The sequence below is a fragment of the Perna viridis genome, chromosome 5 (assembly GCF_037379345.1).
Source record: "Perna viridis isolate PV_CMFRI_1.1 ecotype Kerala chromosome 5, ASM3737934v1, whole genome shotgun sequence".
Lineage (NCBI taxonomy): Eukaryota > Metazoa > Mollusca > Bivalvia > Mytilida > Mytilidae > Perna > Perna viridis.
The window spans coordinates 23,636,232-23,655,657 of NC_142449.1; the positions used below are offsets into that span (position 1 = coordinate 23,636,232).

Genomic DNA, 19,426 nt, shown 5'->3' on the forward strand with positions numbered 1-19,426 from the left:
CTGTTTCACATGAATGTATAGACTTGTTGGTCTACAAAATTCTATTCAGACTATAGAGCCTATCAATTATAAGGAAATCAAAATATTTTCTAAAAAGTAAATCTGACTGACGTTTGGAACACCTCGTACTATGTTTATGAAAGTAGTTTAAAATATTAATAAAACATTTACGATGCTTTCACAATTATTTGATAGAAAAAGGTACTGAGTAATCGGTCCACAACTTGCAACAGCAACAGAATACTATACATACGATCAAAAATTAAGGCTGAAATAAGAACAATATACATTTGTAATAATACAAAGTATTCGAAAAATTGTTAATACTATTTTTGTCAGTGCCATTTATTCTGTTTGTATTAATCTTGATAATCTCTTCTTTTTAGTTGTATTGACATCTTTATTCGTTTTCGCATTAGACCATTACTTCACAATTATTGATAAAAGTAGATATGACTTTCATAACATAATAGTATATGCATTACCCTTTTTATTCAGTATTGTTTCAGTTTTAACAATGTTTTATGTTTATTCCTTCTATCAGGCAACGCCCCGTGTAGGTCCGGGTGTCAAAAGTGTAGCTCGCAGCAGCGTTAAGCTTGTTGTGAAAAGCGACTAAATAGCGCTCGGAACCCTAAACGCGGCCAGGGCGCTCTACCCACAGAGCAACTAGGTGGTGTGCCTAAAGTTGTTGAATTGGGTACCCCTGGGATACTTCATGCCATAATACAGAAAACCTGGCCGCAAACCACAGCGGTGCACCGTGTTAGGAAAAATGCCATGTTTCTCGCATGGTAAAAACCCTGCAGTGGTATTTCAACTACAACAGTTGTCACAAAATGCGTAAAGAACGCAGTTTAACGATCGACTACCTGCACATTGGGTGAAGTAATCTCAGAAAATTAGGCGGAACAAAATTCTAAAGGTCTGTTGCTTGTTATAATTGATTTTAATTGACTCATACAATCTACTAAAAATACAACTATATTGTATATCCGGATACAACCTTTCTATCACCAAGACAATAGCTGCCAGTTTGGTTCACATATTGTACGGCAAAATAAATGGGCATCCCAAAAAATAATGAAAAATGACATGAAATATTAGTATTGGTGTGTGTGTGTGTGTGTGTGTGTGTGTGTGTGTGATATCTTTCCTGCGCTTTTACTTTTGAAGATCAATTGTATTTTGTCTACACATGTATCTGTATATATATATATGTTTCTGAATCTTTTTTGTTATGAGACCAGTTTTAACGGTTTCATAGACACTGCTTCTTTGAAGTAATTTTATCTTTCTATAACAATTAATGCATACACATCTCCACTTATTTATGATGTCACTTATTCACCGCATCTTTTTCAATAAATGCGAATTTGGTGCTGTCAGTATCATTAAGTTTTGGGCTTGTTCTTGTGGTCAGATCCTCGGCATATAGAGCATAATCTGCGAAGTTTGTTTTCCTTTTCTTTTTCGTCTTTGTTCTTTTCTGCTTCAAATACACGTTTTTTTGTTTTGAAAGTGCCGAAGTAATTATATAGAGTAAGTCTGTTACAACAATGAAACCGACCAGGCCAACAAGAATTATGACACCGGAAGTACCTATAACTATTGCCGAAGGTCTCATGTCGTATATTGTCGCCGTTGAGTACATTGCGCTTGTCCTTTTATCGTATTTGGGAAAATTCAATAAGCCCGTGCTGTTTGCTGTTGATAACCCTTGAAGACTAACTACTGTTGTACCTTGTGAAAAAATACAAAGAATAAAACAGTAGAAAAAGAAGTTAAAAGAGATTGTTTTCAAAGTGTCGTAGTTATTACATAAAGTAAGTAAAGGATGCTTACCCTACCGGTGCACCTGGTCCATGCTCCCAGTTTTTATTGGAGTCCGAGTCATTTGCTTTTGTTACTTTGTATGTATTATTTTAGTTACTTTATGTTCTTTGTTGTGATTGTCTGTTTTCAGTGTCTGGTCTTTGTCCCTGGATTACATTCTTTTGATTTTCGCTAGAATCTGGTTTCCCTTGATGACTCTTTGATTCACTTCACATTAAAAGGATTACCCGTCGTGTGAAAAATGAACATGTATGAAAAACACAGTCAAAATCCCTTTTGAATTATCTCTTAATTTCAATATTATTCATGTATTAAACTAATTATTCAAACGAAACATAAACGCTACGGTCAAAGTGTTCGGGAAATATTTTTAAATAGGCCATTTTCAGCAGTTTTTTTTTTACAAATATTTAAGATTTTGATGGGCCATATTTTAACATTCTAGATAAAATCATGTAACTTTAATAGGTCATTTTCAGCTTCAATTGGCCTAAAGTCCATTGCTCCGGCCATTCCGGATCAATGTGGTGTATGTTGGCGAGACATGACAATGTAATGGTTCGTGTATTGTGTGCATGGGCTCCGGAGAGGCAATTCTGTTATCCGCAACATATACTTACTTGATATGAAAGCGGTACTACTAAAAAATAACGTTCCATTAACCCTTTCGCTGCAGTTGGTGAGACAATACCCATTCTCCATTTTACTACTTGTAGAAAGTGTTTCTGTTACAGTCAACGTTACAGCCAATGGAGTAGCCGTCAAAACATGTGTATCAGTCACCTGTAGTGTCTCTGTTATTGTAATATTAATGGTGGTTGTTTCCGTTACTGTTTCAATTATAGTACTCATAAATGGATTTGTGGTGCTTGGTGTCGGCAGAATGACAGATTTTACTGGAATTCAGAATCATTACTATCATATTATGATCATAAGACTGTTTTATAGTATGTATTTCATATTGCATATTTTTAAAACAGACTTCAAGAAAAAGAGTATATGATATAATTAGTACATCAATGCTGGATTTGTTTGTTTGTTTGTTTGGGTTTAACGTCCGAGCAGCAATATTTCAGCTATATTCAAACGATGAACATGAAATTGATGATAAAATGAACATGAAATGATGAAATGAAAAAGGGATGGGACACAAGGATAACGGGGTCGACGAATTTTGATTGCCACTGGAAATAGGGAGAGGTGGGTAGGGTCGGGCAATTTAGCATCCTGTGGCGGAGCCCTATGGTTCCTACTCCGAGAGAATACCACAGTAGGGTTCTTTAACGTGCGAAGAACGTGGCGTCTTTCCCAACACGGTGCACCACTATGGTTTGCGGTCAGGTTTTCCGTATTATAGCCTGACAACCCCAGCATGTAACACGCCAGGGGTACCCCATTCCACCACCTGGGGCACACATCCCAGTTGCTCTGTAGGCAGAGCGCCCTAGCCCCCGGCTAGGGTTCTGAGCACTATTTAGTCGCCTTTTACGACAAGCTTAGCGCTGCTGCAGGCGTATTCTTTTAACACCCGGACCTGCACGGGGCCAGCAATGCTGGAGATTGTCTTACAAGCTAACGTGGTGCCATTTTTATGGAGGAACGGAATTCAAATCTCTCATGTATGAGTAATATCCGTTGTGTGTGGAACCAACACATTAAGCTTTTACGTGATATTTTTTTCAATCTTCATAAATACGATTTTAATTCTCTATTTCATTTTAAAGAGCAACCAATTTATTTTTATCGAGGGGGTGGCTAGGATGAAATTCTATTTTTAGAAAGTATAGGTCCTGCCTTTTTGAAATAGAAACAAAAAAAATTAGGACAATAAAAGACCCTGCCTTTTACTTCAAATTTCATCCTAGCGCCCCCCCCCCCCCACCCCTAACACAAATAAAAATCAAAATGGTTGTTCCTTTATAGGTACTGTGTTCCTTTATAGGTACTGTCGGTACATGTACATAAGCTCGTACAGGCTGCAAATCCAAATCAAACGTGGTAATGAGAATATTTGTTCTTGCATCAGGCGGGTGTTTCTAGAAAAGCAGAGGATGCTTACCCTACCGGTACACCTGGTCCATACTTCCAGTTTTAAGTGGAGTCCAAGTAGCTCATTTCCTTTTGTTACTTGATATGTATAATTTTAGTTACTTTATGTTCTCTGTTATTTGTCCCTGGATTACCGCTATAACATTGGTTTCCTTGATTACTCATCCAAAGGCGAATTTAAGACAGCACACTGGGTGTGATACTATTTTTCTCATTTTAAAAAAACAGACTGCAATTGTCAAAGTATACATAAAATCAAAGACTTTGGCTACATATTTTGAGGGGAAAATATAGGGTTTCAGAATGTCATAAAATAGTTGACTTCCTTAGTTGTTCAGCTATTTTCATGTCTATTAAGTGCCAGCCTCTGTAATAAACAGGCAGTAGATGAAACATGGTATGACTTACCCAACATTTTGAAAGTTTTGTTTGACCATTTGTACCCTCAGGAACAAGAAATAAAGACCATTTTGAAAACAAAAAGTTATAATTCATGGAAATACACTGCAATATCCAGGGAGCAGAAAACTTCAATTTTCTGACAATGTAATGAAAAAATTCCAAATATCAACAGCGACGCAGAGATCAAATAGTTGCCATTTCAAATAGTTAAGAGAGGAAATGCATGAATGAAAGTATATTGTTAGATCGGTGAGTTTTTGACATGCATGTTTCCCAACGTTCCCATATTACCTTACACACACTTAAGATTGAACAAAGACACAGTAGAGCCTCGTTTCCGTTGTCAAATTTAGACAAATATTGACACAACTATTTATGGCTACGTACCTCCACACTGAACATGGACGTCAAATGAATGGTCTGTTTCTGTGGTTCCCCACGATGACGATTCGGCGATACAGTTGTCTATTGTTGTCGCGCTTGGTTGGCACGAAACAGATTGCAACCAAATTTTTCCAGTTCCTGGTGTTGAAACACAGCTAGTGGCAAAAGTCAAGAAACTAAGAACAAAGTAAATAAGATAAACTAAAAGATTGGTTTGTGTATTTTTTAAGACTGGTACCAGTAAGTATCAACCAAAACCTAGATAGTTTATTGGAAAACTTTAAGAAGAAGATTTATTGTTGTAATTCATATGCTTCTCATTGGACCGTTACGCCAAAGAGAAGTTCTGATCCAGAAATTTATATAAATGGGTCCCGGGTTATCATTTGCTACTTTTGCTCATATTTTGTTCAAAATCAAGACAATATTCCGATAAACGGGGTATTAGCCTACAGAATCGCTTTTTTTTTTATGTCGAATCGATGTACTAGGATCTATGTTCCGACTTAAGATACCACACAAACAACAAAGGAGATAACATTAAAGCAAATTCGAAACGTACAAGAGAAAAATATTGACATAACTGATTTACTAAGGCCGTGCAACAGTCCCTCAAGATTTTATAGTAGAAGACGATGAATTTATTTATGTAATAGTTTTTTGCATGTTTTATTTACCTATGATAATAACATCTATTTAATTTAAATTTTATTTTAATTGCATATGTACTTTAGATTCCAAGATTTGAATTATAAAAAGTTACATATACTAAAAATACCTACTCGTATCCAAAGTAATCACACACGAACACTCCCAAACTTGGATCAGGATTTGTATCATAAATTGTTCCCCATAAACCCTCATGAAACACTTCGACGCGCCCACACATCGCAGTGCCTCCAACTAAGTTCAATAATGTTTCAGCCCCATTTTCAAGTGTGACGTCACATATTGCGATAAGTAGACGGCTATTTGTTTCAAATTTCCACTCGTTATTTGGCTTCAGTATGAAAGAAATATCATCTTTCGTTTGCGGATCTTTTGTTGGAACACCAGGCCAATGCACGAACTCTCGGCCATCAGCCCAGCTATAAACTTTTGGTGACAGTGTCCAAGACAAACCGATCATGTAGCTATTTCTGCAAGAAGAATCAATAAGATAAAAATTTAAAAAAGCAGACACGAATTACCCTTTTTGTACGAAACTTTTGTTGTTTTCGTGCATTTCGAGGGCAAATGTTATCAATAATAGCTAAAATGCCTTACCATTATATCTTAATCGTCGCCAATTACAAAAATTTGATATTCGCTTTCAATTCAATTATCTTTTGGCTAATAGATGTATTACAACGACCAATGAAAGTACAAAAACTGCTTATTTTTAATCCCTGAATGGAACAGTAATCAGTCAATATTTAAGTATTTGGAACCATTATTTTTTATCGATCATTTTCTATATAAAAGTAAACTCAAAATTGATTTGAAATTTTCTAAATGGGATTTTAAGTCTTAATTGTGGATGCGTTATTAAAAATTAGACAAATTGAAATTTGTATAAAAAACAATGCTCGGATGATAAAAAGAATTTTAATTGTTCTACAAAACATCGCATTTATTTAAAACTAATCGTTTATTGGCAACTCCCTTTTGTACGGGGCGCCGAACGGGACTTGATCTTTTTGTAATCAAAATCAATTTTGTGTACACAAAATTGAATTCCGTCACAACAAAATCATTTTTTGTCGTACAAAACTATGTTACACAGACCTGTTTTATGATCAGTTCATTTTGTAATGACGAAATTCATTTTTTTAGACAAAATTCAATTCTGTGTGTCAAAAAATTCAATTTTGTGTGTCAAAAAATTCAATTTTGTGACACAAAAGTCTATTGTAATCAAAATCAACACAAAATTGAATTCTGTCATAACAAAATCATTTTTGTCGTACAAAACTACGGGGCGCCGAATGGGACTCTGTACAGACAAAAGTGAATTTTGTTCAACAACAATGAATTCAGATTAACAAAATTTATAACATACTACAAATTTTCAATTTTGTTCCACAAAAGTCAATTCTGTGTCACAAAATTCAATTTTTGTCACAAAAATCAATTTTGTGAGACAAAATTAAATTTTGTTCCACAAAAGTCAATTTTTCACAAAAGTCAACTTTAGATATGCAAATGATTTTCTCATCACGGTTTTGTAAGAAGGTTTCTCATTGGATATAGTATAACCGCCGGTCTCCCAGACGCATGTTTCCGATTCTTCGAGCAACGCAGGACGGTTAAGGCCGTTTTAAGTGAAATTTTAAAAAAAATCTTTCAAGTAGCATTTTCCAGTAAAACTGTTTTGAAATGACTCAAATTGCTATTATACGTTTTCTATGAGATTTATTTGATAAAACAGGTTTTAAAATACCGACCTGTTAATCGCAAACAACTTTGTTAAAATTTGACAAGTTAATTTGTATTAATGTATTTGTCCCATATTTTGCTGGAAAAAGATCGATTGATTGATTGATTGTTGGGATTTAACGCCCGAGCAGCAATATTTCAGCTACATTCAGGCGATGAAAATGAAATGAAAAAAGAAGTGAATCGTCAGATTAGCCAAGGAAATCATATTATATTAGAAATATGTTGTGCGGTGAAATTTGTTAATCTGTCAAAGTCGGCGAAAGATTATATTGTTCCACTATCCCTCACGATTTTTTGGCAGATACTGACAGATTCTTTATTTCATTCCGATTCTATTGATGTATGACACAAGAAATTCTGTTGAGTTGGAACAGGTCGGACGAGATGAAAAACTGACATAGTACGTGTCTAACTTTCGTTCCCGTCTTTTTTACAAACGCTCAAATGATCCATCTTCAGATTCAAGATTAAGGGTCAGTGACACAGTGGGTTATACGACTACGATATCTGATATTTCTTTCAATTATGTGCGTTATTATAACCGTGCACATTCGTACCTTATCCACTATATTGCAGTGAATGCTTTAAGTTTGTAATACACATGTACATGATGCTGCACATTTTGAATTTATTTGCATATGCAAAGGATTTGGTAAACTAATTTACATACAAAATTAATGTTTGTCTCACAGAATTGAATATGTGTCTCACAAAATTATCGATTTTGTGTCAAAAAAGTCAATTTGGTGAGACAAAATTCAATTGTGTATGCAAATTAGTTTACAGAATCCTTTGGATATGCAAATGAATTCTGTCTCATTACGGTTTTTGCAAGAAGGCCTCTCATTGGATATAGTAACCGCGGGTCTCGCAGGTTTCCGATTACTTCGAGCAAGGGAATATCATATGGTTGATTCGCTATTCTGCAAAAGTAATACTTTATTATATATTACTTAATTTTGAAGAATAGCTCAGGGGCGGATTCAGGCGGGTGCATGGCGGGCGTGCCCCCCCCTCCAAAAAAATTGCAAAGCATGGATTATCAGGGGTAGATATAGGCGAATTTTGGTTGAAACTTTAATTAGTTCTCGCTAATTTTACCACAAAAGATATCTACATTGCACCCACTTTAGAAGAATATTTTAAAAATTTAACCTCAAAAAATTTATTTGTGCTCCCCCCCCCCAATCCTAAAATCATGGATCCGCCCCTGTAGCTCATCACTTATATGATATGTCCTTGCTCGAAATAATCAGAAACCTGCGAGACCCGCGGTTACTCTATCAAATGAGAAACCTTCTTACAAAATCGTGATGAGAGGTTTCATTTGCATATCCAAAGGATTCTGTAAACTGATTTGCATACAAAATTCAATTTTGTGACACATACAATGTAATTGAAAATTTGTAGTATGTTATAAATTTGTTAATCTGAACTCATTTTTGTTGAACAAAATCGGATCAAATATTAATTGATACAGGGAAGATAATGTAAGCACAGAAGGTTCTGAAAACTCCAAACGATGTTAGAACTGTCAGATTTGCGAAGCAAATTTTTGGTCGTTTCATCCGCGGGACTCGAACTCGTACCGCTGTGAGATCTATGGCAACACCCCCTGCACAAAGTCCAGCGCCCTCGACCTAATATTGGCTTCGCAAATGTGACAATTCTAAGATCGTTGGGAAATATACATGCCCATTTAACTGTAAAATGAGAAAAACTATTTGCCAATGAATATATTTTACACGTTCTTTGAACGAATAAACCATCAACATTAACTTCATTGATGAGACTATTTTTGAAATATACTCGTATGAAACGGTTCTAGAAATTTAATCACATCGAAATATATGTTATACTTACGTTGTTAATGTATTGACATAGAGGTAGATGGCGTTGTTGTGGATAGAAGCCCGAAGACCTGACTTAGAAGCACAATAAGATTCATAATCGCTACCTTTGAGTCTGGTCGGGGATGCGTGGTAGCATTTGTTGGAGTAGTAAGGGTGAACCGTATAACCTGCAGGACACTCGGAGTTCACTGAAAAAAATAATTTAGCTTCATCGATCTTTTACTTAGTACAGTAGATATGTGAAAATCATATTCGTGTGATTTACATTCGGTTTTAATCAAAATTCACTGTTTGAAAGCTACTATCTATACAAAATATTAAAACACTTTGCATGTCAATATATATTTGTCTATGTTCTGATGAAAACACGATCAATGACTATTTATTTTTAGAGATTGTTCTTTTTTTATTCACTACGTATCCATTAGCTCTGCTATCGTTTGGCTGTCTAATAGAAAGTAATTCCTATAAGGCTGTCTTGTAACTTTCAGAATGGTGTGAAAACAATTCTTAGTGCAGCGGACGGCTAAGGATTTTAGGACTTTAATGGCCCAAGAGGGTATAAGCTATGTTATATGTCAATGGAAAAATACATCATTGTAGTTTTTGAATATTATTCTTTTCTTGCTGAATAGCCGTTAAGTTTTCTGCTATTATACGTTTATTAGAGTAGGATCAAAGATCAATCGAGGTCTGTGAGTCTTGTTCTAGTTTCATTTTCCTTACCGGAATTTCTTATGTAGAACGTATTGAAATACGAAGACCGGTCTGCATTTTATTGTTTTCTACCGGTATCTCGAAACGCTATATTACAGTGCAAAATCTACTATTTACGCTTTTCTTAACAGTTTTATCATGTGGAAATAGATATTTGTCATTTTTATTGGTATTTTTACACGAAAATATGTTTTGCTTTTATATACTGAATCCAACGCTCTGAAAATGACAAATTTCTATGCATTTGAATGGTAGACTAGGACCCATTCACAAGGCGAGACTTACAAACCCTATACTTTAAGTGAACTGGTGCATTGTAGGTATCGGGAAACAGGTAATATGTTAAGATCACATGTACAGAATTTCAAAAATGTAAAAAAAAGAACTTTTTCTGGCAAAATATGACTATTCAATAACTGAGCAAAATGCCCCTAAAATTGGTTGCGTTTTAGTGCATTTTCAATGATTAAGAGATCATAAGACACCCTAGAATATTGCAATGTAATATCTAAATATTCTGTAAAGAATATCAAATAAAATAAACATTATATTCTCGATTCGATCTGCAACATGAGCTTTCCAAAATGCAATTTTTCACATATTTAAAATATTAATTGAACTAAAATTGTATAAAACGAAATCGTTTCCGGGCACTTTGTCTAGATTCCGAGCTGTTTAAGAGCAGAGACGCATGGCGAAAAGACTTAAGGTTTTTGAGATTTATTTTTGTACATACAAAGATCATAGTTTTTTTGCATATGTCTTTATATGCTTGGACTTCAAATAAAACGCTAAAGATTTAACCATGAATCAACTAAATAAAAAAAAATGTGACTCAGGGGTTCATGACAAGGCCGGATTTCCTAATAAATTTGATAATACATAACTTTGAAGCATGTGCATACACGTACATGCATGTTGTAACAATATTTGCCTTATGTCATGATGTTGTTTGCCATTATTTTAACTGTGCGCCAGGCTAACGGTTGTAATGCAATATCCTCTCAGTCTGAGCAGATTATACTAAACAAGTTGATAAAAGAAAGAAGCCAAAGAAGATCAGAAGCAAAAGAATTTCTTAGAATGTTTACTCTCCGAAAGACTCCATTTTTGAATAGGACACAATGGTAACATGGTTGTCATAGGATATTAGTTCAAAGGAAACATCATTGACCAGGGCAAGGGCGGGACAAGAATATTAGAAAAAGAGAGGGGCTCTGATCAAGACGTTTATAAATGGGGTACAATCTGCAGTTGTATCTTTGCTATTTACTGTCTATAAGTTGTTATAAACTTACTTTTTGCGACATAAACATACATCTACAGAGCAGTTGCAGTAAGTGGTTTGTGCATTGAATTGATTGGTACAAGAAAGTATCGTTACTTTTGTTGTTATTTTTTAATAAGTAGAAAAGTTGTTTTGAACATTTACGTGGGACTGATTCCCGTAAAGAATTAATACGATTCACTTCTCGAACACTGATTGGTTATAATCTAAATACCAACAAAAAATAAACTGACTCTGGGGCTTATCACAACTGTAAAAGCATCATCGCTAGCCAAGAGTTACGATCCTGCCCCCATCACTTCACGCAAAGGGAGGGGTAGGACCGTAATCCTTGCCTAACGAAGATGCTGTAAAAATTAGGAATTAGGAAATAAGGCACTCATAACTTGGAAACTTTTGATCGCTTTATATGATACTAAAGGCCGATTTTTTAAAAAAAATAATCCATTTACAAAAAAATCTTTGTAACTTTCTTTTTCACTGTCTTATACTAGATGACTTTTAAGCAGTGCCGGAGTTTCCCTCATTCGTTTAAATCCGGAATGACAGAGAAAAGGCGTTAAAATTAATATCCTATGAACGAACCGGGTCCATACCCCCAGTTTTTTTTTTTTAATTAAGCCCATGGTTGCTAATAATTCTTTAAATTTATATATGTTATTTTTATTATTATGGTTTGTATTTATGGTGCTTTTTTTTACTATGGATATCTTCGCCTTTCCTCAGAACTAACATTGAATTGTTGGGCGCTCAACTACATGTGAATGTTTGGATTTGTGTATTGTGGCATAACCATTTATTGTAAATGTGTTTGAATAAATATTTGTATTTGTATTCGTTTACATAAGAAACAATACCAGCTATTTATTTATAAACGCCAGAACATTTGATCTTGAACTTCATATAACATAGCAATAACTCATACGAAATACTGCCTCCGTGTCAAGATTTCAAAATAAATTTAAATGTACCTCTGCGTAATTTCAATGCCCTCACATGATGGTAGTGTGAATAAAATCTAATGTAGCGAATCATATGACCTAGTTACTTTAGCTTGCTCCGATTTATTATACCAAAGGATCTTACTTGCATCAAGCTCCGAAACAGCGTTAATCTGGTTCCGTGGTCAATACCATATATATCAGTTTTATTTGAGAGAAACTTGTGGAACGGAATATTACGCTCCCCAAGGGAGCGTTTATGGTTGTATTATTAACTTGGTTCTGTATACTTCATTTGCGTATACTTGTATATATACGCGATTGAAAGCCAAACCAGTCTTGAAAAATGTTCGATAGTTTCATTAATTAAATACAAATTGAATCCAAGCTTTTTCAAGATAGGGTTGGTCATAATATTCTGCAGTATGGCGCCCACATGTTTACAAAAATTACGTAATCAATATTACCCATAATTCTCGGGTCATAAAAATTACGAAACGAAATCGAACAAAACGAAATAATTGGATAAAATGAATCAATTCGTAATGAAACATAATTAAACGAAATACATCGAAACAGAATGAAGCGAAAATTGAAAATTGAATAAAAGAAATATTTTTAAGACGTTTCGCAAATTATAAGAACCATAATTTTTACCCGTGCCGGACAATTTGACTCAAAGACATGTCGGACCATGACAACCAATAATTCCTTATGAATGCCGGACTTTTCGGCCAATAGACATATCAGACCATGACAATAAGTACAATGCTTTAGGACTTATATCATTACAAAAACTACCATATTCGAAGGTTATAAATATAATATATCAAATCATAGGACAGAGCTGACAAAAATTATCACAGTTGTTTTTAATTAATGTTTCTTCGGGGGCGTTAAAAGGTTTCACCTTCATCATATTACCCGGGCTGCCAGATTACGAAACAGCGTCTGACGTTCAAAATTCACTCTAGACACTGCAGCCAGCCCTCTCAGCTGTGAAGTCGGGGAAAAGTGAATGATTTTACGCGACGTTATCCGATTGGCAGCCGACGTTTGAAGTGAATAATGTCCGGGACTTTCGAAAGGCCTGTCTGCAGCGGTTAGTGATAGACAAAACGTACGTCTGTGGCTGCATGGAGCTTGCAGTTGCAGTAAGTGTCAAGTTCTGTAGGTCGTCGATCCGGTAAGACGTGGAACCTAACCGAGGATATCTTGTTTCGTCTGTGAGATAGAAACTAAAGTATTGATCAGCAAGCAAGTTGTGATGACGACCGTGAAACTTCTGTAGTGATGATTAAGATGTTTATTTGACAGTATCCGTGCTCTACTGAGAAAGTCCGTGTACAGATTACAGGCTTGACAGCAGCAATGTATACTCCAAAGGCTGGAGTTGCTGGTATATTGCCACTAAGAAAGGGGACGTTTACAATTTAAAAAGGAAGTTAACGTCAAACGTCCTGTATTACCTATGTATAAGTTAAGCTATATGCGTGAGGCATAATAAAATGTATCTCTCAATTCCTTAATTTTAAGTTCATGGCGGTGTCTTAAGTCTTAGTTAAAACGTCTTATTTTATTTTTCTGTTTCATGTCAGCCTAACAAAATGGGCAGACTATAATTTGTACAAAAAATGGCGAAAAATCACTTTCAACTTGTACAAGAATCTTTCATAACTATGAAATGAACTACAGTCAACCGTAGCTTTAATAAAAAAAATAATAATTTAATGACAATGGAAAATTTGAATGGAAATCTACCAAATCAAACTGAATTCTTGAATTAATGTCAGTGGATAGTACTGGTTTCACTGCCAGTTTGGATAAAAAAAATCTTTGAACGTCTTCGATTGAGGATCTATTGCTCCCAAATATTTCCAAAGATTCTGAATACGTCTCTGCTGATATCTGGAAACTGTTTCTTGAGTTCCTTATTGGATTTATATATCCTTCCATGTCCAGCGCTAATGTGGGCAGTATTAACCTAATGGTACATGTCCTCTAACCTAATGGTACATGTCCTGTATGGCCACATAATATAGGATTGGTTCATCGAAAGTCAAATTACGAACTATAAGAGAACTGTTACCTATCATTTATTTGGACCACAAGAACTAACCTAAAATCAGTTCTACACTTTACTTTTGTTTCTTTTTGTGTATTTTTTAGTATGTTGATATCTGTTTGATATGCATCTCTAGTCCATTCCATGGTTATTATCTCTGGTCCATTCCATTCCATGGTTATTGTCTCTGAATTACGATATATTTTGTTTAATCACCATTCCGTTTCGAATACTTGTTTTCTTTGGCTTTTTATTTCTTAACTTTATGGGTAGTTTTAAGACATTATAACTTGTAGGAGGGTGATGTTTAACTATTACCTAATCATGCGGTATCTATCAATAATCATTGTATTTCGGATATTAAAACAAAAAATTCTTACCGTTTTGCTGACATTTAATCAGTTCTTTAATCCTTGCACTATAATAACATCATGCTTCTTCATCAAGTGCCGATCTTGGTCAGTTTTCTTGTCAACAGTTTTTGCATTCAAAACCTTTTGGGTTAAGTCATCAATTTTAGCCTGGTTTTGTTGTACATATGCAATGATGTATTGTTTCTAGAATCTTCCAATATTTTGGGGAAAAAAACATATCCTGCTAGTCAACCATTCTCAATATCAGATCAAACCCAACTAAATCCTAATTTTTAACTCAATGACAAATGAGAAAGTTCGGTAAGGACCCCATTTTGCCTCATAATTTGGGCATTTTTTAAAAAAATGATTTAAGCTGATTTCTAGGTATTAGTAGTATAGCAAAATGGTCGCAAACACTGAATACATGCTGTTTTGGCGAGATTTATGACGTTTTCCCAGGAATAACAGTATGTATTTATGTAACTTTTACAAAAAACCTTCACTTTTAATATTTCCACAATTTTTAAGTGTTTTTGAGTGGAACGGAAGTGACCACACATTAGTTCACTCAAGATATTTTCACTTGAGTTGTAACTGACAATTATACACAAAATATATGAAGCCCGAGAATGAACACGCATGCGTCCATTGTTGAAAGATTGAAAAAATGCACAAATTCTTGTGTTTTTCTACCTTTTTTTTTACAATTTTTTCCAATTTCAGCCAAGTTTGAAGGGCATATATGACCGTTTAATATGTTCAAATGATTATCCTAAACCAATTGAGTTGATTGATTGATTGATTGATTGGTGTTAAACGCCCGAGCAATAATATTTCAGCTATACCCAAACTATGAACATGAAATGGATGATAAAATGAACATAAAATGATGGTTAAATGGATAATTGGATGGGACACAAGGATAATGGGGTCGACAAAGTTTGATTGCCACTAGAAATAGGGAGAGGTGGGTATGGTCGGGCAATTTAAACCTCCTGTAGCAGAGAGCAAAGGCTTTTACTCCGATAGAATACCACGGCCCGGTTCTTAAACGTGTGTGGAACGAGGCATCTTTCCCAACACGTTGCACCACTATGGTTTGCGGTCAGGTTTTCCGTATTATGGCCTGACGGCCCCAGCATGTAACTTGACAGGGATACCCCACTCCACCACCTGGAGCACACAACCTAGTTGGTCTGTGGGCAGAGCGCCGTAGCCCCCGCCAGGGTTCTGAGCACTACAACAGTTACAGGAATAAAAAAGGTATTTATTTCCTGTATCCCGAAGTCATTTAATTGCTTATATATATATCATAAGGCTATAGATATAATGCTGTACAAGATGAAAGTGATTCTTGGCCGATTCATGTAAAGATTATAATTTGTCCTAGTGTATTTTGGACAAACTTTAATTTGTACAAATTCAAAATACAAATTTAAGTTTGTCCTTTTTTGGGGGAAAAATTATAATTTTTAAGAAATGACAACTTGTGTACAACATATATTTATTATACTTCATGTCGTTTTTCTGAACATTGATTGGTTCAATACAAGGGTACAATACAATAGATATGCTCTATCGCATATCTCAGAGGGTGATAGTTTTTATTCTATTCCCCTCTCGTGAAAAGCTAAACTGGTTCCGGTAAATACTAGGTACAATTAGTGGAGTCAGAGTTACTCATTTTACACGTACTTTTGTTTCTTTTTTCGTGTTATTTTGGTTGGTTTTGTTGTGAGTGTCTATTTTCCTTGTCACTTGTTATCATTTTTAAAATCTTGTGAATGGTTTAAAAGGTTAAAGAGGCTGAATTCTTTAATTTCACATGTCGATATATTGACAGTTTTATATCCATTAATAATCCTAAATTTGGAGAATGGCTTCCATTTATTTATCCACAATAAACTAGAAATTCAACAGGTTACTCACACAGCTTCCTCGGCGACATTTCTTGACCTTCACATCAAGTAGTCTCAATACAAAAATACATGTCAAACGAGACGATTACAAATTTCTTTTTCTTGTACGGTAATATACCAGCTTCCCCTGCATTCATGACATTTGGTGTTTATATTTCTCAGTTGTAAAGGTATGTCAGAGCTAGTAGCAATAATTCTGACTTCTTAAGACGCCACCGTTGCCCAAGAGTTAGACTTTTGGACCAAAGTTATCAGAACATACACGTCTCATACGCTGCCTAAAAGTTTTATTTCCGATATCCATATCTTTTTAGAATAATCTGTTTCTAACTAACAGATTATAGATGATGAATTTTCATAATGCCTACGAGTTTTCGCCCTTGAACTACCTTCCCCATAAAGTTCAGAACTTATTTTGAAGCTTGGGCTTGGATTTATATAATTTTTTGTTACAATAATTCTTCTATTTATTTTTTTATATCTTCTGTACTGTTTTGAGTTTATTGATTTTACCAATATTTCATGCTGCCCATTTCTGTTAAATTGTACCAGAAAAAATGAACCGTAATGGAAGCGGTAGGTTTAGCGCCACAGATCCAAACCTTAAGTTTCATTTTGAAATGTCTCCTGTACCATGTCAGACTACTGCGTTTGTTTCGAAGAATCCGATTTTGTCATTTGTGAAACGGACTTTCCGTTTGACTATTCCTTAGATTTTATCAATTTGGTTATTTTATTTTTACCCTTCGTTTGATTGACGTCCGAATCCTAGTTCCCTTGATTTCCCAATTATATATATAATATAAAGGTCTGAAAAATTCCCAACGATGTTAGAACTGTCAAATTTGCTATGCAAATTTTTGGTCGTTCCCTCCGCGGGACTGGAACTCGTACTGCTGTGACATCCATGGCAACACCGCCTGCACAAAGTCAAGCGCCCTAGACCACTCGGCCAGCTAGGCTATATAAAAATATAGCTTTCGCTAGCCGGGTCATTCCTCCTCGTAGGATTAATCTAGAGCTGTAACTTAGTACACGATGTATGGTGGTACGGGACAGTTCATTTAGATGTTAATATGTAGGATAGAGGATCAAATTAATGATGCATGTCACAACAAATATATATATATGTATTTCCCTATTATATATATATATATAACTCCAGATTTGCTTTGACGTTGTATCCTTGCAAAACACCTTATATTTTCTTACCTTTGGCGAACGAATGCAGCTGCAAAATCAGCAAAACATACGGGTGTCTAAATTTCATATCCTTATTAAGAAAATCGCGTATAAGCTGGTTATTGTTTTAAATACAAGCCATGTAAATATCCCTTGTTAGTGATATGCACAGTCTATAAGGCGTTCACGTTTTTTATTCTAGTCATATTTTCATTCCTGTTAATGTTTCAGCACATCTCATTTTATCTGCTTGCTGTGACGTTTTGATTATTGATTTATGCACAACGAGACATCATATGGCCACACAATACCAATTAAGGACACTATCTGAATGGTTTTTGTTTATTGAATATTCAATTGTAAACGTTTAAAAATGCATTAGTAACCTTTGGGTAAAGAAAAGCCTACAATAAACAATCCATTCTTTTTAAAAAGTTAAACTTGTATTTGAAATTGTCGCATCCGTTTCTCTACTATATACTCACAAGTTGAATTGATGTGCGTAGAAATAGAAAAAAAAACTGTTTATTTAATAAAAATAAACATAAATTAATGCATTAGACTTTAATTATAAAATAGGCCTAGAATATATACAAAAAGACAAAATAATTCGAAGGAAATAAATTGTTGTAAAAACGTGCATTTAGTATTTCCTCAATTTTGGTCCGTGCTCCGATTCTGTCTCAGTATTATGTTCACACATTTATGCAATTGAATTTCTATTTGAGATCATATTTACTCTTGAAAATGTCGATTATAAAACGTAATTGGTGTAATTGTTAGCGTTTTCACGGTTTAGTGTATGTTGTAAACTTTCATGGTTTAGTATAGATGTAAGCAGTTTCGCAGTTTTTATTGTATGTGTACAGGTTGTTGCACGTTTTGGAGTTAACGGTTTTGGGAGTATCGATTTGATAGGGGTGGCTTTGAATTTGAAATAGAAATGCCTAATGATGAAATCCCAGATGATCCAGGACAGGATAAAACTACAAAATAAAAATTGAATATTTGTAGGCGATTTTACTTCTTTGGTGTATGAGTTGGCGGTTTACGGTTTAGTCAAAAAAGCGCGTTTTTTTTATTTTCATTAAAGATACAGGTGTCGACACAGACTGGTATTACCCCAGGGGCAAGTATGGACGCAGACTGGTATTGCCCGAAGAGCAAATTTGATTGAACATACATACTTTGTCTTGAACGTCTTTGCATTGTCTAGAAAACTCCTCCATTTATTGATGTCAATAATTGAATTATGCGTATGTTGATAAATATCCATTAACATATGTTACTAAACATCTAAATGGGGAACAAATTCCACAATGGTTTGCCATAACCACAATTTATGTCATATACATATAACAATGCTTCTTTCTAGGAGGTGTACTTGCATGGATGTGTTGTACTTGATGTGTCATGTTACACTTTATGTACGTTAGCTTGATAAAATTCTGGACTTTCTGTTTTTTGGGGTTTTTTTTAAAGATAAATAGAAACTAACAGTGTGGTATCTGTCAGTTATATGGATGGCCCTAATTTGAAAACGGTAGGGGTCATAAACTCAAAATTAAATAGGAGCATTCCTTTAGTAGTTAGTAAAATCGTATCAAAATTGTATAACAATTGATTAACCATAACTGAAGTCATCGCACGAAAACCAAGTGAATATGGACGACGACGACACGGACGCCGCCGACGATGACGCCGCTGTCAGCACCATACCAATATACGACCGAATTTTTTTTTACATATATAAGGTCTTTGTTTTTTTCATTAGTCCTAGTTAAACAGTTCTCTATCAAAAGAGAATCAAATTGCAAAACTGTAAAGTTTTCCCACTAACAGTCATGTGCTAAACAGAAAACATTCAAAATTCAAACAATTTTATCAACTTCAAAATAATCGGAAAAACGTTTCCTGTAGTACTTGTTTCAGAACCAACATAACGTGTATGTACATTCACTACTTCACAACACTGTTATTAACTTTAGAATCACTATTTCATTTAATCATGTA

The 19,426-nt window shown here is 34.8% G+C and overlaps 1 protein-coding gene across 1 annotated transcript; it reads right to left on the reverse strand.

Moving 5' to 3' along the window:
• Positions 1–947: 947 nt before the first annotated feature.
• On the reverse strand, positions 948–17,636 carry LOC148616580 (uncharacterized). Its single transcript, XM_088583794.1, has 6 exons — positions 17,444–17,636; positions 8,956–9,133; positions 5,454–5,810; positions 4,675–4,847; positions 2,457–2,732; positions 948–1,743 (listed from the first exon to the last, which is right to left on the reverse strand). The coding sequence occupies exons 1-6, from the start codon at positions 17,499–17,501 to the stop codon at positions 1,340–1,342; spliced, it is 1,446 nt and encodes a 481-aa protein (XP_088439920.1). The 5' UTR covers positions 17,502–17,636; the 3' UTR covers positions 948–1,339.
• Between the last annotated feature and the right edge of the window lie 1,790 nt (positions 17,637–19,426).

Excerpts from the sequence above, each read along its gene's own strand:
- LOC148616580 (XM_088583794.1), bottom strand. The coding sequence starts at position 17,501 with ATGAAATTTAGACACCCGTATGTTTTGCTGATTTTGCAGCTGCATTCG. Across the intron at positions 9,134-17,443 it reads GCTGCATTCGTTCGCCAAAG|TGAACTCCGAGTGTCCTGCA; the intron begins GTAAGAAAATAT and ends TATTTTTTTCAG. Across the intron at positions 4,848-5,453 it reads TGTGATTACTTTGGATACGA|TTTCTTGACTTTTGCCACTA; the intron begins GTAGGTATTTTT and ends CTTTGTTCTTAG.